We start from the raw sequence: 23,430 nt of genomic DNA, 5'->3' as shown, positions 1-23,430 counted from the left end.
TCATTAAAGAGGAGTGGGTACAGGACTGCTGTGGTACCCAGCGTTTTGATAAGGCTGAGGTGCCAGCACAACGAGGGCAAGGCAGAAGTGTGTAAAAGTTTAGGTGCGAAATTAAGCACCTGAACTACACTGGTGGTGTGACAAGAGGGACAGCGCTGGGGTTTTTTGACTGATGATGTTATAATTTCCCTGTCTCCAAACATGTTAGTTTAGAGAGTAGGAGTTTTTCTTTTCCCAAGAGTGCAAAATCTGCAGGTTTTAAGGCAGAAATAAGATAAAAAGTCAGGAATCTTTTCCTGGCTCCACTTTAGAGTGGAGCCAGTGGGCTGCCACCCCCCGAGTCACTGGCACAACAGGAAACTTTAAACCTTGCACATGTCTCTGCGTATCTGTTCACCAGCAAAGATAAAAGTATGTGCATGCACGTACGCACCTCGTGCTCCTCTTTACCCGTGTGTGGAGGGACCAGAGGAGCCAGCGCTTACCTTCTTGGCTGTCAGCAGCAGCTCCATCGCCTTCTCGTACTGAGCGTGCTCAATAAAAAAATCTGAGCAGCGGGCGAGCAGAGCTGGGTCTGATTTCTCATCCAGGTCTTCAGCAATTAGCTGGAGGGCCCCAAACTGCTCCGTGGCAAAGGCTAGCTCCAGTGCTTTGGAGAAATGTCCTGCCTGCGAAATTACAAATGAGTCTTTACAGACCAGAATAAGCACTGCAGGATCAGTTTACAAGACACCCTAGAGTGGATTAATAAAGCATCACCCACCAGGAAGAAATGACTAATAAACGGTACATATAGTAAAAACTACAGTTGAGTTAATGTTCCTCCGCTGTAGGAACCGCTTCAGTTCAGAGTTTGGTATTTTTTTTACTAGGTATTTTTTTTACTAAAAAAGACATTTACCTTGTGGTATAACATGACAGCTCTGTCCATTTGCTCCCCCTTTTCCTCATAATAGCAAGCTGCCTCTATCATGTCTTCCGGGGAGCTCAGAAGAGCCAGGTTCATCAGCTGATCATCTAAATTGTTCTCCTGTTCAAAAGCAAACATTTGGCTCTAGGTATGAAGCAAACAGATTTCATCATTCTGGCTTCTGCCAGGCCTACAGCTTTATACCGTCACCTAGCAGCCCATCAACCCCCTTCTGTGTAAATCCTACACCAACCCAAGGCTGAGCTGCAATGATGATGATCTGTTTCAGGCAGTTTTCTGTTGAGCTGTACAAGAAAATAGTATCCTGTACAACCAAGCCTTTATTGGTGCATCTTTTGTAGAAGATGCAGGCAGAAACCAGGAGCATCTCCATAGTGGGCTGTATATGAACAAGCAGCGTCTCCCAAGAAAGAACAGGCACAAACAACTTGTACCACTTTCATGCTGTGTGCTGCCTAAGGATAGAATCCTGCTTTGCTTTTGGACGTAACTGTGCCTCTTCACGTACCTTACACAAGCGGATGGCGTTGTTAAATGCCTGGGCCCTGGTGTAGAAATGTACAGCCTGCTTGATCTCATCCTGACTCTCATACTGGCGGGCCAAGTGATACGATGCTGCCCAGTTCCCCGATTCATTTGCTATTTCAGCAGCCTGAAAAGGAAATCATACAGCTTTACTTTGTGCCCATACTCATCCCAGGAAGGAGAACTCTCTGGAAGCAGTTGGGAGCAAGCTGCCTTACCTTCTGAACATTGCCCTGAAAGCAGTGGACACGGACTAGGGAAAAATAATCCTGAGCCAGTGTGTAGTATTTTAGTGCCAACTCCAAATCTGACTGGCTCTCCAGATACTGTGCCCACCACTTCCACAGGCTCCTAGAAAAGCAACAATATTAATTGCAGTAACAAGAATTGCCAGAGATTGCATTTTTCACTCCTGGAGATCTTGAACTCAAGACTAGATAGATTTTTTTTTAGAATGTAGACAAGGCTTTACCCCCAGTTCAAGGCTGACATTCAAAGGTCTGCACTATAAGGGAGTTCAGCCTAGACATCTAACGTGGCAGTTCTTGAGCAAGATATGTAGCATAATCCTGAAAAGCTGTGGGAGTATCACAAGGGATAAGGCAGGGGTCGAACTTGCAGCTGAGAGCAGTCGTGCTCCTCCTTCCCTGCTCTCTTCACAAGTTGTATTTCAGACCTGAAAGTCCCGTTCAGGAGAAGGAACGAGCATAGCACTGACTTGTCTTTCATCTTGTTGACGTAGTTCTCCAGGGCTTGTAAATCTTCAGAGAGCATTCGGGGTACCTCAAACCTGTGCGTGTCCGACTTCTCGTAGCTGTAGAGAAGAACAACAGATGTGAAATTACTACCTTCTTATTAGCTCTCTTCCTGTGTAAAAAAATCCATTTAATGTTGTTTGACAGCTATAGAGTGACAACATCACTTCATTTGTATTATTACATTCACTGTAGGACCAGTTGAGGTCTGCCAGCACCATCAAAAATAAGAAGTTCAATGGTCCTGCAGGGCACCTGGAATCGGGGAAGCAATGTGATCACAGGGCAGTAAATACTTTAAAAGTGCCAGCGATGGTCCAAAGAAATATCCCAGAAAGCTCCCCAGACATCGAGCACATCCCTGCGCAACTGTCTGAATAGGTCGCAAGAGCCCTGGGCTCCTCGTCTGGCCCAGTCCTCCTGCCGCCCACGGCAACTTCGGCCTCTTTGCCTTTACCGGGACATCGCTATGCCACCATCTGCTCCCGGAGCCTCTCCTCACCTCCCTGCCCGCCTCGATCATCTGATCACATCAGAGCTCTACTGCTCAGTGCCTGTCTGATCACATCAGAGCTCTACTTTGACTCTGAATCTATTCAGAGGAGTGACCTTATCATATTATTATTATTATATTGTGAGGCTTCATATGGTAAAACTCCTATAAAAATAAGATTTCAAACAACAAATACAACACATCATTAAAAATAACCTCCTCTAACTTCTCTACAGACTCCTCAGTCACAGGAGAGGACCAGGCGCCAGAAGCACCCACGTCAGACTAAATTCTGCCACTGCAGTTGTGTCTGGGACTCTCAGGAGATGTAAACAAGTGGTTTTTGTCATGGAAAAGGAAGGAAAAGAGGGCAGTGGTCTTCCAGAGTCACGTACGGGATTGGATATTAGTGGGGTTCAACTATTGGCCCCGACAAGACACTTAACCTTTCCGACGCTAAGCTTTATTAGCCTGGGAGGGTGCTGGGAAGTTTATTGTAACCATCCTTTCACTCCAAGAGATAGAAAGCACCAGAAACAGGAAAAGACTTTAATTAATTATTAGTAGTTATCACCAGACCTCCTCCTTAGCCTGCCTCCAGTCTCATGGGAGAACAAGGCTCCAGATCCCCCAGGTGCCACAGGCTGGTGCTTACTGGGTGAGCGCAAGACTCTGCTCGCCGGTTGCCTCCAGGTGCTTGGCGTAGTTGTAGTACGTGGTGCGTAGGTGAACCCGGTCATGAGCTTCTGCTGTTTCGATGGCTTTCTGCCACTGGTTGGAGGCTTGGTAGAACTTGTTCAGGAGGTCGTAGCGTTCGCAAGCCTTGTACAGCCGCTCTGCGTCCTCCTGGAAGGAGAGCGTCAAACACTTCGTTAGCTCCCACCGGTGTTTCGTAGGTGTCCTTCACAACAGACACTGCACTTCGGAGTAGTTTATTAGTGCAGGTCATTGTAATGCAATTAAAGTAACAATAATTCAGGCAGGGGGTTTAACCAACTAAATCTATGTAGCCTGGAATAGCACATGACTGGGAAACAGGATGTTTATGTGAAAATAAGGAAAGCACTCAGATCCTGGCATTTACTGGACGGTATCGACTGGGGGGTGACATGAGCAAGCCATCAACAATTAAACGCTGTCATTAGGAGTGTAAACCACTTCAGAAAGGGGAGACACGCTCCTGTGGGGCGTTAAGGGCCACGCTGCCTACCCAGAGGTGAGGTCCAGGAGAAGGTCCTGGGCACTAGGGGCTTTGCCAAGAAGGCGTCACATGCCAGAGGACCCCGTGACCCTCTGAGCAGGTCTTAGAGGTAACACTTCTGTTCGTGGATAGCTGAGATCCATTCCTGGGAATAAATGCCGCTAATTTAAGACAGAATTAGAACAGGAGGATTTTGCTGATGCTGACGCAAGGGCGAGCAAATTTGGAACTATTATTTTTATGCTTGGAGAGGTACTCCTGTGGAAGGAGCATTTTCCTGCTCCACCCAACTGCTGTCCAGCTGAACACTATATTTAGTAAATTGAGATTATCTGTCCAAGACAGAAAAATAGTTTCTGTCTCTTATTGTTCCAAACTCAAAAAAGCATAGAAAGTAGAGATGGAAGATGTCTGCACTGTGATTCTGTACGAGATGAAAAAAAGCAACAGAACTGCATGAGTTTTGCTACAGCTCTCCACGCAGATCTCAATAGCCAGAAGAAGGAGGACTGACACTTTTCAGCCTCAGAGCTTTCTCTGCCAGGAAGCTTTTCCAAACATTTAGTTTGAATTTTCCTTTTCTTCTTCACTTTAACTCAGAATAGTTACTCTATCTCTTGACCATTTTACCCTTAAAATAGTTGTAGATTGCTAAACACCTTTTTAAGCCAAATTCTCATTATTCTGCTATCCTAAGGATTTCCTTGTCTGTGAAATCCTTCCAAGAGCTTAACAATTTGCACTGATTTTCTCTGAACTTCTTCCAGTTCATCAACTTTTTTTTCTGCTAATGAGATACTTAAGGGTGGAAGTCAACATTCCAGCTGTAGCTGCAACAAATACATACGCAGCAGTCATCAAATCAAAGCCCCAGGATGTGATGCCTCCTCAAACGCAGCCCCAAACAGATTTTTGCTGTCATACCTTGCCATTTTGTATCTAATCCGTGATTTCCTATGAGCTGTGGGGTGTTTCATCAATTCTGCTTTCCCAGTTTTTCCCTCTTTCCAGGCTCATATACCTGGATCTTTTATGGTTCCCAAACTAAAAATCTTTGCTTTTCTTACAGATCATTGATGAAGATGTTAAATAAAGGTGAACTGAGTGGGATACACACTCTTATCATTCACCTGGCAGAAAAGGACCTGGGGGTGTTGGTCGATGGCTGGCTGAATATGAACCAGCAGTGTGCCCAGGTGGCCAAGGCGGCCACCAGCATCCTGGCTTGTACCAGCACTAGTGTGGCCAGCAGGACTAGGGCAGGGATCGTCCCCCTGGACTCAGCACTGGTGAGGCTGCACCTCAAATCCGGGGTGCAGTTTTGGGCCCCTCACTACAAGAAAAACACTGAGGTGCTGGAACGAGTCCAGAGAAGGGCAACGGAGCTGGTGAAGGGTCTGGAGCACAAGTGTGATGAGGAGCGGCTGAGGGACCTGGGGGTGTTTAGCCTGGAGAAAAGGAGGCTGAGGGGAGACCTTCTCGCTCTCTACAACTGCCTGAAAGGAGGGTGTAGCAAGGTAGGGTCTGGTTACCTGATCTCTTCTCCCAGGTAACAAGTGATAGGACAAGAGGAAATGGCCTCCAGTTGCACCAGGGGAGGTTCAGATTGGAGATCAGGAGAAATTTCTTCACAGAAAGGGTTGTCAAGCACTGGCACAGGCTGCCCAGGGCAGTGGTGGAGTCCTCATCCCTGGGGGGATTTAAAAGCCGTGTAGATGTGGTGCTGAGGGACATGGGTTAGTGGTGGGCTTGGCAGTGCTGGGTTAACGGTTGGACTCGATGATCCTTTCCAACCAAAACGATGCTGTGATTCTATGATTCTATTCATCTAACTCGACAGTGCTCCGGTCAGTTTTCGATCCACATGATAGTGCTGGTCTCAAACCCATTTTATCTCTCAGTTCTTTTGGTAATCAAGGGCAGTGGGTTCAGACTACAAGACAGACACATGGGAAAGACAAGGTCCATTTTGGTATGTGTTTGCTTCCGGGTCGGGCTCCAGATACAGGTACAAGGAACAGCCGCCCCGTGCACCAGCCTACGGGGAAAACAGCCTGACCGTGTCCTCTGGCTATGCTGGATCAGGCAAGTTACTGCTCCCACGATGGGAGAAGCTGGGATGGAAATATGGGTGACTGCAGTAGAACAGGCAGCCCTGGGACAGCACCAGCAGCAGATGTGACTCGCCAGAGCTCTCCAACCCCGGAGGAAACATTGATTTTGCCTAAACTGCTTAAATGCCTTAAGGCAGCCCTCGCTCTCCGGCGGGACACAGCTTTAGCCTTTCACTCTACAAACAAACATGTCAAAATGGAATTTGCATTTCCCATATTGGACTTTAAAATATGTTTGTTAAAACATTTTAGCTAGAATACTTTGAAGTACATCCTTTTTTTTTTTTTTTTTAAAATCTAGTCAAACCTAAAATGATTAAGCTTGGAAGAATTATGCCCCAAGAAAACAGTTTTTCTGTTTAATGTTTCACACATAAACCATCCTTAAAAGATGTTTCCTTCGTTCAGCGGGTTCCTTCATTCAGCAATTTTTCATACGGGAGTAAAACTCCCATGTAAATTCTGTACAGCAGTTAAGAAAACAAATGAATCTGCAATACCCTTCCGCAGCTATGGCTCCTGGCACTTTTATTTCCAGTCATCAGATTGTGCCACACTCGTTCTCATCTACTCTTCGAGGAACACGAAAAGGGCTCAGGGGGCTGCTGAGCCTCTGGAGGTCAGGGAAACCCCGGATCAGCATCACGCAGGAATCGCGCAGCACTGAAGGAGCTGCCTATTTCACAGAATCAGTCAGGTTGGAAGAGCCCTCTGGGATCATCGAGTCCAACCATTGCCCTGACACCACCATGGCAACTAGACCAGGGCACTAAGTGCCATGTTCAGTCTTTTCTTAAACCCCTCCAGAGATGGTGACTCCACCACCTCCCTGGGCAGCCCCTTCCAATGGCTAATGACCCTTGCTGAGAAGAAATGCTTCCTAATGTCCAACCTGACCCTCCCCTGGCCAAGCTTGAGGCTGTGTCCTCTTGTCCTATCGCTGGTTGCCTGGGAGAAGAGGCCGACTGCCACTGCGCTACAACCTCCCTTCAGGTAGTTGTAGACTGCACTAAGGTCACCTCTGAGCCTCCTCTTCTCCAGGCTAAACACCCCCAGCTCCCTCAGCCGTTCCTCGTAGGTCAGACCCTCCAGACCCTTCACCAGCTTGGTCGCCCTCCTCTGGACTCGCTCCAACACCTCAACATCTTAACTTCAGGAAAATAATTGTCAGAACAATTCTTCATTCCCTGGAGACCTGGCAATAGGTTTTACTCCCTTCCAAGGTTTTTGCATCTCAGAATTTTAAAAAAATGATCCGTTTCTTATTTTTAACCCCCTAGCTAAGCGGGGTGGACATTCCCGGATGCCTGTGGTCGGCGGGATTTACCAGCATGCCCAGCTGAATGGCCAGCATGGCCACCCTGGCCTCCTCCTCTGGTTCTTGTTCAGATTCCCTCAACGCCTTCGCTCCTCTTGCGTGACCCATGTTTCCAAGGCAAATTTTGGCAACATCGAGCCTCTGAGTCTTCACACACATGCGAGCCATGTTCTCCCAGACAGCCTCACTGCGAGAAACGGGAAAGAAAAGGGGAGCTGTTATGGTGGCACCTTTAAGGCCTGGGTACTCAGCAGGTAAGATGCAAGGAAAGAGGAGAGCGTGGAAGGGAAAACCATTAGTACGTTGGACGCTTGCTGGATGTAACAAAGAGACTCCAGTTGCTGTGTGAAGACTGAGGAGGAACAGAAATAGGCCCCAGATGTAAAGGTTAGTTCTGGAGCTCAACGCCCACAGACTTAAGGAAATATTGCGGGGTTTGTTTTACACCAATATCTAAACAAAAGCCGTCCTGTTTGCACGTATAGAAACATTTATCATGTGCCCATCACTGTGGTTCTTGCTGTAGCTGCAACATACAGACATTCACAATACCCCCATGTCAATGTTCAAAATTCAAAAGAAAAACTAGCAGAAAAGCCTTATATAGATAAACCTTACACTGGAAATGTCTTGCTACTGTCCTGCGTAGTTCAAACACGGAGCAGCTATTAGGAGCCTAATACTCGCACTCAACAACAGGGAAGGATGTGTAGGAAACAACTGACCAAACCATCATGTTCTAATTTAACACTTGCGTAAAGAATGGCACTAAGAAAAGCTTTGCAGCGCTCAGAATGAGAACTCAGGGCTCCGAGGGTACACTCAACATTGCAAAATCCTCTGCCAAGACAGGGGCAGGGACGGGCTGAGCACCGCGCTCCCACGCGGGAACGTCAGGTCGCGGCAGGCAGCGCTGCTCAACAGAAGGACCGTGATGTGGTTGACCATTACACGGGGTGACAAGCAAAGATTTTCATAGATTCTATTTACGTTTGAAGCTCTTCAGAATAAAATGCAATATGCTTGACTAATAGAAACCATAAGCACTTAAATATGGGGGTTTTCAGTGTGTGAACCTCAGCAGAGGTATGGTCCGTACAGTTCTCGGACACCGCCACAGCACAAGATAAGTATCTGAATGATAAAAGCAAGAAAAAAAAAAGAAAAATAAATTAAAAAAAAAAGAGTTGCATGACACTTCAGGTCCTGCATCAGCAAGCAAATCCCCTTCCAGTTTTCCTATGATTAAAATGTTTTTCTCTTCCCAGTTGCTGTGGGAAAGGCCGGCACAAACAGGGGAAAGTGACTAACCGGGAAGCAGCGAAGCAGAGGAGACACGACGTGCTGTTAAACACATACAATAAAGAAAGGCAGAGAAAAAATGTTTTTCCTCATCTATTTTACAATGAGATCATCTTTTATTTGCAACTACAACCAGTAGAAAGTTTTCAGGTAGTAATCGACATAAATATGTGACATAAATTTCATTAAGGCCAAACAATATAAAGAAAATAAAACAGGATCCGAAGTGATAAATCAGGGGTAAAATGTTACAAAAGCAAACATCCATGTGTGAACATTTTACTACATTTCTTACATCTGCACGTCCGTGCTGAGTGTGGTTCAAACCCGCCGCCTCCCACGCTCTGCTCCGACGCGGCCAAGTCCCCAGCCCGGGGAGCCAAAAGGGGCCCTGCACCAGAGCGCGGTGACTGCTGACCTGGGAGGCCTTACACAGCCTCCAGCGCTGGATCCTTCTGCGTGTAAGTCTGCGCATCTCCACTCCACACAGAAACGCTGACTTGTATCAGCAGAAGATGCGACCATCTTAGTTTTTAGAAAGTTGGAATTGGTTTCTCTTTTATTCCAGCCACTGCCTGTGTCTGGAACTGGAAAAAGCAGGAAAAACACCTTTAAAGACATTGAGGTCTGGTTAGATATTGTCACCTGGCTTCAATCAACAAGGACAGCGAGTTCCGTTCTTAGTAAAAGACGTCAAATCTCGTGCACGTGGGCATGGCTGCACTTTGCTACGCACAAGAAGAAATGTATTTTCCAAAATCCGTAGCGTGCCACAAGAAGTTGCCACTGGCCGTCTCACTCTGGGTGAAGGAATGCACGCCCAAGCTGGGCTTTGCCAAACTGACTCACAGCACGTTGCTGAAAGGAAATAAAAATCTTTATTTTTTAGAGCTTTGACAGCTCGCAGGGCCCTCAACGCAAGGAGAGTTCACAGGCTTGGAACAGACAAGCGGATGAGAAACCTTATTTAGACTACAGGGAGTGGAAAATTTTGGAAGGAAATACACCACTTAATGTATTTTAAAGTACAAAGTTAAAAGGTAACAGTGTGCAGAGACACACAGCAGGACTTAGAAGATGCCACTCATCAAGTCCATCATTTAGGGGTGGGCTTGGCAGTGCTGGGTTAATGGTTGGCCTCGATGATCTTAAAGGTCCTTTCCAACCAAAATGACCCTGTGATTCTGTGATTCTGTCTACCGGCTGCATTGTGCTTTCCTGAACAGCAACGGCTCCTGCCAACTTCCAGACTCGGTGGGAGCTGCTGCCCCAGGGGTTCTTCTTTGGGAGCTCTTGCCCCATATGCAGCCTGCCTGTGGGCCACCTCAGCACCCATGCCAGCCGTACGCAGTGGACCACCCAGACGTAGCTCTGCCCTGAGGAGCTGGAGCTCTGCCATCCCACCTCCTCCACTCCAAACCATGTGCAGAATTAACCTGAGAGGCTCCTGCAGCGGGGTGATGCTTGGGTGCAACAAATACAGAGTAAGGAACATCTCCAGCTGATGTGCTCTGCGTTTGGTTTTTACTTTGGCAAGCACTGCCTTCCCGACAGCCCCAGCCGGGCAGATGGTGAGCACACACCAGAACTCAGCACTGTGGTCAAACCGGACCAAAGACACTGACTTTGGAAGTGTTTGGGGTAGAGCAGCACTTGCCTGGACTCATCCAGCGCAGAGACCAAAGCAAGAGACAGGCTACGAGCAGCTCACCAGCATAAGGACCTATGCAACGTGAAAACATTGCCTCCCTCCGACCATGGCAGGGGGTTGGACTAGATGATCTCCAGAGGTCCCCAGATGATCTCCAGAGGTCCCCTAGATGATCTCCAGAAGTCCCTTCCAGCCCTAACCATTCTGTGATTCCGTAATTGTGATTCTGTGATCCCTTCTCCTGTCTCTGCCCTCCAGAAGTACTTGAAGGAAGGTTTCACCTAATGAACCTGGCTCTGCTCTGCACAGAGGAGTTCCCGTTCTCCCACAGGAGCTAAGGACGGCTTTGTTCGCAGCTGCATGGGGGAAAACCCGCAGCCAAATCTTCTCCCCTGGCCAATGTGGAGCTGCAGCACAGGCTGGTTCTTTCCAGCAGACATGTCCCTCACAGGAAGGACACTGCTCTGACAAGGTACATACAGGTATTGTTTCAATTTTCTTCCTGCATCAAAATATTAGAAAACTGGTTCTGCTTTGAGAGATCATTCATGTCAGCACCACACTCCATATACTGCTGCTGAGGTACACAAGTATTTCTGACACAGCTACATACTATTTGCTTGCAAAGACCATCGTTATATGCATATATTGCATATTTATTAATATATATATGTTTGCATTTATTATCATAGAATCATAGAATCACAGAATGGTTTGGGTTGGAAGGGACCTTAAAGACCATCTAGTTCCAACCCCCCTGCCACAGGCAGGGACACCTTCCACCAGACCAGGTTGCTCCAAGCCCCATCCAGCCTGGCCTTGAACACTGCCAGGGAGGGGGCAGCCACAGCTGCTCTGGGCAACCTGGGCCAGGGTCTCACCACACTCACAGCAAAGAATTTCTTCCCAATATCTCATCTCAATCTCCCCTCTTTCAGTTTAAAACCGTTCCCCCTCGTCCTGTCACTCCATGCCCTTGTAAAAAGCCCCTCTCCAGCTTTCCTGTAGCCCCTTCAGGCACCGGAAGGTGCTAGAAGGTCTCCCTGGAGCCTTCTCTTCTCCAGGCTGAACAGCCCCAGCTCTCTCAGCCTGTCTCCAGAGCAGAGGGGCTCCAGCCCTCTGAGCATCTTCGTGGCCTCCTCCGGACTCGCTCCAACAGCTCCATGTCCTTCTTCTGTTGGGGGCCCCAGAGCTGGACGCAGCACTGCAGGGGGGGTCTCCCGAGAGCGGAGCAGAGGGGCAGAATCCCCTCCCTCGCCCAGCTGGCCACGCTGCTGGGGATGCAGCCCAGGACACGGGTGGCTTTCTGGGCTGCAAGCGCACGTTGCCGGCTCATGGTGAGCTTCTGGTCACTCATCACCCCCAAGTCCTTCTCCTCAGGGCTGCTCTCAACCCATTCTCCGCCCAGCCTGGATTTGTGCTTGGGATTGCCCCGACCCACGTGCAGGACCTTGCACTTGGCATTGCTGAACTTCATGCAGTTTGCATGGGCCCAACAAATTATTTTAATATATTGTTCATTATATCTTATTTAAAAACTAGAAAGAGTAACACTACCCTGTGAAATGCAAAGGGTCCGAAGTACTTTACAAAACTAATCTACCACGTAGCACACAGAAGGTCTCACTGCCTGACAGCAGCACAAACCATGAAACTGTTCACCACCACAGAGCACCATGACCAATCCTCAGGTGGGCAATGGCACGGACATGTGTCACCGAAACCACGGGGGGATAACGCAGCAGATCCGCGCTCCCAAACCTGGGCCAAGGCCAGGACGCTGGGACTGACCCGCCCACAGCTCCTGCAGAAAGACCAGGGGACCTTAAGCCAGAACCTCAGTTTTACCTTCACCCTCAAAAGACACGTCCAGCCTCTCCACACCACGGCTGATTAGAGAGAATAAGACACTTTTTATAGCGTTATATTATTTTTTTAGAGATTTCCCTTGCAAACTCTTCGTCTCCAGGCACCCAGCGGGCTTGCTGGCAGGAGCGGGCAGGTCTGCAGGCAAGGGCTGGGTTTAGAGAAGAGAACGATCCAGAAAGCATCACCAACACGCTTCCATGTTTCTCCGTGTCTCAAGAAGACCATCCTTGGCCTTGAGACAGCACAACCTCCCTGGCAGGAGGACACCTCCATCACCACAGCAAGAGTCCTGCCCGTCAGCTTTGCTGCCCCTCGGGAACACGGGCAAATTACTGCAGGTCTGGTTAAGGAACAAGAACCAGGAGGTGCAGAGCAGACTCCCTTCAATCCCAGCAAGACCATGGCTGATTTCTCAGCTGTTAGTCAAGAAAGACGGCTCTGTCCTTGCCTCCCTAAAAGGCAGCGACTCTTCTCTCCAGGCCCGGCCCCACTGTCTCATATAAAATGCCAAGTAGTGATTTATCCTGCCCCCAGCTCATGCTCCGGGAATTTCCTGTTCTTCCCCTCCTCCTTTTCTCCCCACCACGGAAAGCCGCTCGCATCTGTACTTCATCAGCCCAAGCTGGAAACTTAATGAAGAGCAGATGCAGCAACGGCGCGAGCAGAGCCATGAGAACGCGCTCACCGAGCATCCCCGGGAGCACGTGAATAGATGATCTGCTGCTGCACCCCAAACCCCCCGGCGCCGGGACACGTCGACAGCGCTACACGTTTGGAAAGCAAACTCTGACGCTTCTTAAGGCTGGACACAAGTTTTACCACATATTTGATGAAAACATTTTTCTTCCTTTATGTCTGAACTTCTGCATCTGTTTTTCTATGAAACTATGTTTATAGCCTCTAACACTCTGATTTTGCAAACCCTATATATTTTTCATTGCCCATTTTGCATGGAAGTTGAAAGAAAAAAATCCAGTAAATGGAGCATTGTTTAGAAGTACTGGAGATTTATGTGTCTGAAGCATCTCACTACAAGATCTCTCTCCCTCTGTTTAATGGTATATATTTGGAAAATGAACATATGTTCCATCTCTTGCCTCTAAATATCAGAAGAAAAAAAGAATCTCTCTCAATTTGGGCCCCACTTCATTGAATAGGACCCTAAAAGTTCTGCTTTAAAAGACTGTCTCATGCAAAGGGAAATACTAACATAAGCTATAATATCTGTAATACGAAAATCAGATATAACACTACATATATCTATAACACTATGTATAGAATATATAATAACATATTATTATGTCTCTATAACACTATATTATACATAACATCCTCATAGGGAAGCTCAGGCAGTGTGGGTGAGATGAGTGGACAGTGAGGTGGATCGAGAACTGGCTGAAGGGCAGAGCTCCAAGGGTTGTGATCAGTGGTGCTGAGTCTAGCTGGAGGCCTGTAGCCAGTGGTGTTCCCTGGGGTCAGTACTGGGTCCAGTCCTGTTCAACTTCTTCATCAGTGACCTGGATGAAGGGACAGAGTGTACCCTCAGCCAGTTTGCTGATGACACCAAACTGGGAGGACTGGCCGATACCCCAGAAGGCTGCGCTGCCATTAGCGAGACCTGGCCAGGCTGGAGAGCTGGGGGAGAGGAACCTCATGGAGTTCAACAACAGCAAGTGTAGGGTCCTGCACCTAGGGAGGAATAACCCCCTGCACCAGTACAGGCTGGGGGTGACCTGCTGGAAAGCAGCTCTGCGGAGAAGGACCTGGGAGTTCTGGTGGACAACAAGTTCACCATGAGCCACCAATGTGCCCTTGGGGCCAGGAAGGCCAATGGTGTCCTGGGGTGTGTGAGGAAGAGTGTGGCCAGCAGGTCGAGGGAGGTTCTCCTCCCCCTCTACACGGCCCTGGTGAGGCCACACCTGGAGTAACTGTGTGCAGTTCCGGGCCCTCCAGTTCAAGACAGACACGGAACCACTGGAGAGAGTCCAGTGGAGGGGTACGGAGATGGTCAGAGGTCTGGAGCATCTCTGCTCCGAGGAGAGGCTGAGGGAGCTGGGGCTGTTCAGCTGGAGAAGAGCAGACTGAGGGGGGATCTTATCAATGCTCACAGATACCTCAGGGGGGTGTCAAGGGGATGGGGCCAGACTCTTCCCAGTGGTGCCCAGCAACAGGACAAGGGGCAATGGGCACAAACTGAGACACGGGAAGTTCCATCTGAATATGAGGAAAAACTTCTTCACTGTGAGGGTGCCAGAGCCCTGGCACAGGCTGCCCAGGGAGGGTGGGAGTCTCCTTCTCTGGAGATATTCAAACCCGCCTGGACACGGCCCTGTGCAACGTGCTCTGGGTGACCCTGCTTGGGCAGGGGGTTGGGCTGGATGATCTCCAGAGGTCCCTTCGACCCCAACCAGCCCAGGATTCTGTGATAATATATTATTACTTCCCTAACACATCCATCTACTTGGAGCGGGTGACTGTCCCCTTGTGCCTCAGGCACCGCCTGGGCTGCCAAAAATGGAAATAACCCCAGCAAGTGGGAGAGCTTTTGCTGACCCAACGGTGGGGACAAGGAAGCTTCACTTCCCTATCACCAAATAAACCATACAAGAAATTCCAAGCAGATTCAGTGGGACTAAAAGATAACAAGGGACTAAATAATATAAGAAAAATTGCAACAATTCAACGAGATTCTTGATAGCGTTGATCATATTAAATGAGTGCTTCTCTGAGAACTATGTCAGGCATTTTTCATGCATGATCAGAACCTTGAAAGCTCTCTAGATCATCCCTAAAAACTCTTCCCTGGCAGAAACAGAATATTTGATAAAGCAATAAAAGCTTTATAGAAGAGTATCTATAATATCATATTAAATACGTAGCTTTGTCTATTCCAAACTTATCCCAATAAAATCAACACCGAGCTATTGCTCAGTGTGAATCGTATCAAACAAAACTCTGGTGTCCTAAGGAACGCAGTAAGTACTGCAACTGAATACACTGCTGCACAGTTATCAGTAGAGAAGTGTTCGTTAAGGTGATTATTTTTTTTTTAAAGGCTCAGAGGGATTCCTGGACTGTTTTGTACTGGAAGCACAGGATCTCGGAGTGAAGATAGAGAACGTCCCTGACTGTCCACGTGCCAATAAGAACTGTGTGATTAAAGCTGTAACACAAAATGAATAACTGAGCCATTTCGGTACAAGCAGGCTGGGAAAATTTACCGGAGCTTTGCAAAACTCATTTAATTTTGACTTGGTGCAATCTAATCATTTGAGGAGTTCCCCTATTTTACATCTTTAGATATTGTTATTAGTTGAACAGAATGCTAAAAAAGCCATTTGCCTATTAAAAAGTAATTGAAAAAAGGTTGTGCCCTGCATAAACAACTGTAAACAGAATTTATTAGGTAGTAAATGCATAAATTCAGTATGGAAGCAACTAGTTATCTGATATAATCTAAATTATTGAGATTCTGAAAGTAAAATTACATTTACATAACTGATTACTCACCCAGAAAGACCAAAAATGCTTTATAAGCTGCTATGCAAATTGTATGGAGTAATTTAACCTACCGCTGAGCAGAACCACTCTCGAGCACGAAACAATCACTTAGCAAACAGCTACTTCCACACAAGAACATCCACCAGAAATTTTGCCATGGGGAAAAAAGTCATTGTGTGCCTGCTGAATTACTGCAGCCAACAGCAATGACCGGTGCCTTGCATCGCTGCTCAGATGCTCTCCTTACCATCTGGGTAGGCTGAAGACCACAGTGCTGCTGTCCTTTCTGCTCTGTAAGCCACAATCGGGGTTCCCAGAAAAATTTCCAGCATCACTAAAACTAAAAAGTCCCACATCACTTGTCATGTGGCAGATCCCATCAACAGAGAGACAACATGGGCGTAAAATTACGCAGCCTTTTCGGAGATGACCACCCCACCATAGCTAGAGAGATGAAGCATCTGATTTAAGGCCAACTTTGCCACCGGTCCCCATGTCACCTCCTGTGTTTTATGTGGCACTGAACTGATCCACTTGCCTCATCTGCATCAGTTCCCAGCTGCAACTCACTACACAACCACGCCCCCATCTGCTGCCACAACAAGAGGCAATCTGGGAGAGAGATTTATTTTTTTCTTCAGGGAAAGCTGCTTTAAGTGCAAACTCATTGACTTGCGTGGAGTTGCATATGTAACGTGAAGAATTTCTATCTCAAACCACAAACTAATGCCGTGATGGTTAGATCACCTGGCCCCTTTGACGCTCAAAGACAAGTATGACTTAGGAAGAACATGATTTCTTTTCAATGTTGATGGAATTCAAAAAAGAGGTTGAATATTCTCACACCAAATAACTGGTGTGGAAAGAGGAAGAGACATGACTAAGTTTTAAACGATTAGACTGATTTGTTCAGCCTTAGTAAAATACAATTGCTGTATTTTTTTCACATGTAACATGCAAACAAAGTTTGTGCCCTTCTGAAAATACATGCTCAGACTTCAACAAACCACAAAAATCAAAGACAGGAGGGGGCAGAAGCACGTGAGCAATTGGGTAGAAGAGATTTTCCCTAAAGGTAAATCTCTCCTGGCGTTATCTGTATATGAACATCATCTGCCTTGCTGCTGCATCACAGGCTTAGAATAATAACAAATAATCCATGGGTTATAGAATACAAAAATACAGTCATTGTTGTCAGGAAATTTCTTCAAAGAATGGCAGACACCAGCATGTTATTTACACTGAAACTTCTAAACCCAGAGATGTACAGAAGCATGACCAATCACGGGAAGAAAAGAAACCAAAGATGCTCTATTGCTGTCAGAGCATGAAGATGCTCGAGGTCCCTAAAGCTTAATCCATTTAAGGATTAGAAATGAACCAAGCGCACAGAGGAGGGGTGAATTCATAGCCAGATTTGTACATTCAATTCCAATAGCTGAAAACTAATTACAGGGGCATACGAATTTCATTGAAGCATTTTCCACTCCTCTCAGCAATGAGCCTTAGAAATTAAAACGTTGACTTTCAAAAAACTTCCATCCTGTTTGTCTGCGTGTATTGGAGCCGTACAGATCTGTTGACTAATGGCAAAGTAACTTAGCTGGTAAGACACAACTGCTGTACAATTAAAGTGTATTCTAATTTAATTAATTACACTGATGTAAACTCTTGTGCCAACATCCCAGGTGGGGCCCACGCGGCGCAGCTGCACTTGGTGATGCAGGTGCTGTGCCAGGACTCCTCACAACTCCCTCTCCAGGCTGTAGATAAGAATGTCACACCTTCATTTCACAATAGATTATTTAATACTACACCTTGTACGGTATTTTTTCAGCCTAAAGAATTGTGACAGGCTCAGGTCAAGGGAAGGACATAACCCCAGGCACTAACGCCCAGAGGGGCAGGAGAAGCCGGCCCTTGTCCCCGGCCCTGCGGCACGACCCGCTGTGGCAGCTGATGGAAACATCAGACAGCGAAGAGTCGTTTGGAGAGCTGGTCTCTGCAAGACTCCTCTGGAAACATCCACGTTCAGGGACAGTTTGAAATGTCCTTGACAACTCGTTTTTAATCTGTTTATTAGAGCTGCTTTCCTTGCAGCCTCTGCAGCACCAGTGCTGGGGTCCTGGCTGGCCGTACGCTAGTTGATTCTGTGCTGGATTGTGAACAGAGGCATTATATTAAGCAACTTGAAGAAGCTTTTCCACCCTCGAGGCATCGAAGGGAGGCGGTCAGCCTTCTCAGAGGCGCTCCAGAGGTTCACAGCGAACCGGGACGCGGGGCTCCGCGCTGCGCCAGCCCTGCTCAGTCACAATGCAGCGATTTTCAACTTCATTCACATTGTAGCACATGCGACTGCCTTTGCAGACACCCCCAAACTCATTTATTTATCAGGTGGAGAAGCTCAAGATTTTCTATTTTCTATTTACCTGCCATGCTCCCTTCTAGGACTGCAGAGAGGAAGGGGGACACCCTTCCTCGATGGACACCCCCTGCCAAGCCTTCGTCTTGCTGTTCAACAGCTAACCCCAATATTATTTTGCTTTCAGTAAAAAGCATTTCAGACTCCCTCTCCTCAATCCCTTTCTGCAGACCTGATGCTCGAGGGTTGAGGCTGGGGATTTCTTTTATTTTCCTTTTAAAGAGGACCTCTCATTTGCTCCCTGGGCTCCATCCCCCTGCGATGTGCAGCCCGGTCCCTGCAGCCCCGCTCTGTGCTGCTGGGAGGGTAGGAGGAGGGAGCCGGGGAGGGGGGCTCTCCGAGGGGAGGAGGTACAACTTTAGAAGGCTCCATAGTCTTTTCCTTTCAGGAAACACATCCTGTTAATGTTTTACTGCTGTGGCAGTGGCTCTGTTTGTTGCAGTCGACTACGCCCTGAAGCTCACCCAAAACAGCCACAAAAACAGCCATTTCCTCTTCGCGGAGAGGTGGGGGGGCCTTTTCCTCACAACAGTGGCTGTTCTCCGGTCCCTGCACTCGCAGCTCGGATCTTCAGAGAGGGACACGGCAGAGCAAACTGCTCCAGATACTCCAAACGTGCAGAGCTCCTTTGGGATGCCAGCATTCACCTCCAGTTCGGCTTGGCTTTGAGAGAATGCCAATTTTCGTGGTTTGTGGGATATTCTGAAGTTTGCACCCAGAAAAAAAAAGCTTTCAGACCGACTCTGGTTGACTCGGAGGACCCAGAGCACTTGGCACGCTGCTGGCGAGCATCCCCGCCTCTGCCCCAGCAGCAGCTCAGGCTCTCCTGCCTCGAGACTGGATTCTTTCTGGATTCGCCTCGTCCCACAAGGAATGGACCTCCCTATCGCTCAGTTCATCACAGGACTGGCATTACTTATCAAAGTGCAAGAAGGTGGATAAGCCAAAGCTGGGAAGGACCTAAAAAAAGCTTCTTTTGTTCTTATTTTATGGAATTCTCCTACCTACCTCGCAAAAGTCTCATTTCCTCATTCAGAAACACCTCTGGAGTTGACTTTGAGAATGAACGGTGATGTCCTCTAGCCCTTCGTAACACCCTAGCAAAGCTGCCTCTGTTTCAAGTCCAAGTTCAATGTGCTGCAGCTGATCAAGACCTTGTGTCTTCTGCAAATAGAGACTGGCAGCAAGCTGACAGTCAGATATGACTGTCCAGAAACTGGTAGCCACAGCTGTGTTGGTAGCCCTGGTCTCACTTATTCTTAACAACGCAGCTGCCTTTACTCCCAACTGGGTGTACCAGACCCTGGAAGACGGGCGTAAGCGCAGCGTGGGGCTCTGGAAGATGTGCTGGCTGGCAGAGAAGAGCAGAGGAGGTGCGAGCACGAGCGTCAGGCACGGGCAAGGGGAGGAGCGCGAGTGTGAAGCCCTGGGCTGGGGTTCGGAGTCAGCCGGGTTCCAGGAGTCGCGCAGCACTGTCAAACGTAAGTTCAATCTCTTGTCTTCTCTGCTGACGCTGGGTCGTGATTGACACAGTGTACGCGGTCCCCGGGAGACTTAGAGCCTAGCAGAGCATGCTGAAATCATTAACTGTCTGATTCTAAACAGCTCTTAACATTCATCCCCAAATAAATGAATTTGGGAAAGTAAGAATAATTATGTCCACCAGTGATGAACTAAATTCCTTGTCCCACCCCAAAAGCAGTAATCTACATCGTGCTGTCTGGTTTACACAGCGTATGGAACAATGTGCTTTGTAAATACAAGCTGTGAAGTGTCAGTCTAAAGCTTTGAGCTGTCTGCTGCTCGCTTTCCCCCCGAGTAGCTGCTATAAGCATGTCCCGTCCTGCTCAATACATTAAACCCCAACCACAGCTGCTCTGAAAACCATAAAATTAAAAAAAAAACAAAACCCAAAGAAAGTATTCAGATGCCATGCAACGGTATTTCTCCCTTGTGTTTATTTTTGTTGGAAGTGCCAGGAGTGGAAAAGCCAGAAACAGTTTTGATAAAAACATGTAACATTGAGACAGGCCTTAACGTATGCAACTGTTCTTAGTGAAAAAACACAGTGAGTGTTCTGCTCGGGGAGCGTGAAAATCCCCAGGCACGGTGTATCCCTCATTTTGCAAATTCCCACTTGTGGGACCTGAAGAAGGCACGTAGCTTAAACTGAGCTAGGGAGAATTTTGGGGTAAGATGAAACTTGTAAGCCAGTTTTGAGAATTATAAAGCTGAATAATAAAAAGGTGCATCTCACTCATCACATTCATAACGTTAACGGTGCAGCGCTGCTCTCATTAAGAAACCAGAGCAGAACTGGGCTTGGAAGACCCACGGTCACCTCGGACACCATGGCTGGGACCACAACCCACCACAGTGCCAAGAGGTTTCACTCATTCAGCCAAATCACTGAATCCTTCAAGGAACTGAATTTAACAGAACAAATGTTTGTGCCTTCACAGACTCTGGGATTTTCCAGAGAATTTAACAGCGCTCCTGACCAGCTCTGGTGCCTCGGAAGGACGGCAGCATTAGGGACATCAGTCATTTCAGATAGACTTTTTTTTTTTCCCCATGGTTTGAAATGTGGAGAAAGAGCAAAATGCTCTGCTCCTCCTCTTATACCCCTCTGGGGATGGAAAAAAAGAAATAGGAGAGGAATTTCTTTTCAAAAAATGCTTTAACGTGGACCCATTCCATCTCATGTTTTCCAACAAAATTGTGCAGTAACATTTTTTGCACATTTGCTAATATTAAACCTGCATAAATCACAAACAGAAAACTTCTGGTACAAAGCCCTAAACCTAACTTTCAATTCTTTTTTAATTGAAATAACTTTTGTAATGACAAATAATTATTAAAAGGATTTAGACTGTTGAAAAACTTCCTTGATGTGAATCTGCAACTTCATCACTGGAATAATCACTGCCCCAATTAATATTTATAAGCCATGTTCTAACTTGAAAAACATGTAAACCCTTAATGACTTTTAAAAGCACAAGTTCGATGTGCAACAGCTAGAATGAGCTCCTGCATGTTGAATTTGGCTCCTGCAGCATTTTAAACACACAAACTGTGCTGTAAAGACTGGCCCAGAGGTATCGGTTTCAGAGCAGAATTGTGTGGGCAGCAATTTCTTACATTGAATAGAAGCAAAATATGATAGAAAATTTTAAAATTTCAAAGTAATAATTATAACATGATCAAGTCCCCAGAAGAATTCTCTAACAAACACTCTCAAAAATTCTAATTTAAAGGAGGACTTTGAAGCCCAATGACTCAATTTGCACAGGAATAAAGCATGCATTCAGTATTTAATCTGGGAGCAAATAGCAAGCAAAAGCCAGTTCTGAATCTTCATAAAGCATTTAAAAGAAAATCTCACCTCTGCAGCTGTGCTGTGACAAACTAAGGAGGCAACAAAGCTGCTGCACATATTTTTAAGACAAATATGTTTGAATGGATTGCACATGGTCAATATGAACCTGATTCTGCATCCATCTTTTTGCCATTTTAATAAGAAATCACACGTGATTTTTGTAATATATACGGCAAACCCCATATATCAGTTGTAGATAAATCACGTACATGTATGTGTGCATACATATATACGTACATATAAAAAAACAACTTTCTGAACAAGGGAATTCCTTCCTCAATGATAAAGAGTTAACATGTAGTATTTCGGATGCCATTTGTAGAATAATAAATAGAAATCTCGTTCTTCCAATAGCAATGCAAAAAATGCCACAATCTCGCTCACATAAAAATTATTCATATATATGCAAATATACAGATTTCGGAGGCAAGTTATTTATCTCACAATTCAACAGAAAAACTGTAAAACCTTTGAGAATTTGCTTTTCCATATACTGATGATTTCTGTACAAGCAGTATGTAAATAACAGCCAATGAAATGCTGGTATTTAGTTTACTATAAGCAGGCTGGCTCACTGGCAGAGAGAAGCACATTCTTAAAACCTATTTTTCATGGACTTTCATTGCCTGCTCTTTCTCGCATTGAAATCGCTGGCAAAGCTCTTTTTCAAGGGACAAAATAAAGCTGGGGTGGGTTTTTTTCCCCTTCGTCATGTGCACAACTCAAGCAAAATCATTTGCGAGAAAAATTCTGGAAATAGCTCATTATGTCAGAACTTGCATGTGCTTAAACTAAAAATAAACTATAGCGAATTGAAAGAAATAATAATTGAAGTTTTGCCTATTTTAGGTAAAAGTCATAGTAAATGACCTGCCAAAAGATCGCGCAGGGAATGAGCAGAAAATGTCAATGTGATGGAGCATGTCACCAGGGGAGGGTTAGATTGGAGATCAGGAACAATTTCTTCACCCAAAGGGCTGTCAAGCGCTGGAACAGGCTGCCCAGGGCAGTGGTGGAGTCCCCATCCCTGGAGGGATTTAAAAGCTGTGTAGGTGTGGTGCTGAGGGACATGGGTTAGTGGTGGCCTTGGCAGTGCTGGGGTAAGGGTTGGACTCGATGATCTTAAAGGTCCTTTCCAACCAAAACGATTCTGTGATTCTATGTCTGCCAAAAGGCTCTCCAGAAACACAAAGTCCAGTTCCACACCAAATACCTCTCTGATCCAGTTCCCCACTAACAGGACGTGTGAATTATTTCACCGTAACACAAACCACTGGAGCAAGAGGAAAATGAAGGTGTTTTGCATTCAAATCCTCTGATGTAAACACTGCATCGAGGGTATTAAAGTGTCAGTAAAGGACCGCGGGTGTAAATACCAAGTGACGTGAAAGACAAATGGAGATTACAAATGCTGCAGCAAAGAGATGCCGTGAGAAAAAAAGATTAGGGAAAAAAAAGAAACCCAGGGACAGGAGTAAATGATATTAAAAATATTATCTGGAAAGGAAGCATCTCAATGTGAGCTATTTCAACAAGACACAACACAAGAACCGTGGATCGCTTTGGTCCTAGGGAAAAAGCACCTCAGCTTTGTTCTTCAAGTCTCACTGCTCCTGAAATGGGGCAATCTCAGGCCCTTCCATCTGTCCTTACCACTTCTTTCTTTCTCTCCTTCTCACTGTGCAGTCCTGCACCCTTCTTTCAACTCTCTGTGATGCTAAAAAGCTTCTGTGAGACAGTTCAAATGTCTAAGAGCAAGAAAATACCCAGGTTTGGAGTGGATGGGTTGGGGGGGTGGCGGTGGCATGGGGTTTTGGTGTGGTTATTCTGCTGTTGGGTTAAGCGGTGGTATCAGGAGGCCAACGATACTGCTTCTAGCACAAGCTGAGGGATGCAGGTGTGATGAGGGGTGAGATAACTCCTTTTGAGGAGCAACAAACTATCAGATCTGCAATCTTTGCTTATGCTG

General features: G+C 46.6%; 2 protein-coding genes across 5 annotated transcripts in view; one reads left to right on the top strand and one right to left on the bottom strand.

The window, feature by feature from the left end:
- Nucleotides 1–23,430, bottom strand: part of IFT140 (intraflagellar transport 140) — a 101,192-nt gene that overhangs the window by 4,965 nt on the left and 72,797 nt on the right. For all 4 annotated transcript variants that reach the window (XM_068420061.1, XM_068420060.1, XM_068420062.1 and 1 more), the window contains 7 exons: nucleotides 7,347–7,524; nucleotides 3,360–3,550; nucleotides 2,175–2,270; nucleotides 1,675–1,807; nucleotides 1,440–1,583; nucleotides 902–1,030; nucleotides 486–668 (listed from right to left, as the gene is read on the bottom strand). In XM_068420061.1, the coding sequence (XP_068276162.1) occupies nucleotides 486–668; nucleotides 902–1,030; nucleotides 1,440–1,583; nucleotides 1,675–1,807; nucleotides 2,175–2,270; nucleotides 3,360–3,550; nucleotides 7,347–7,524 (1,054 nt within the window). The remainder of the gene's footprint in view (nucleotides 1–485; nucleotides 669–901; nucleotides 1,031–1,439; nucleotides 1,584–1,674; nucleotides 1,808–2,174; nucleotides 2,271–3,359; nucleotides 3,551–7,346; nucleotides 7,525–23,430) is intronic.
- Nucleotides 18,487–23,430, top strand: part of TMEM204 (transmembrane protein 204) — a 35,600-nt gene continuing 30,656 nt past the window's right edge. The window contains exon 1 of the mRNA XM_068420165.1: nucleotides 18,487–19,563. Within this exon, the coding sequence (XP_068276266.1) occupies nucleotides 19,284–19,563 (280 nt within the window). The 5' untranslated portion in view covers nucleotides 18,487–19,283. The remainder of the gene's footprint in view (nucleotides 19,564–23,430) is intronic.

This window comes from Nyctibius grandis, chromosome 30 (assembly GCF_013368605.1).
Source record: "Nyctibius grandis isolate bNycGra1 chromosome 30, bNycGra1.pri, whole genome shotgun sequence".
Taxonomy (NCBI): Eukaryota; Metazoa; Chordata; class Aves; order Nyctibiiformes; family Nyctibiidae; genus Nyctibius; species Nyctibius grandis.
This window is presented reverse-complemented; position numbering and strand designations above follow the sequence as displayed.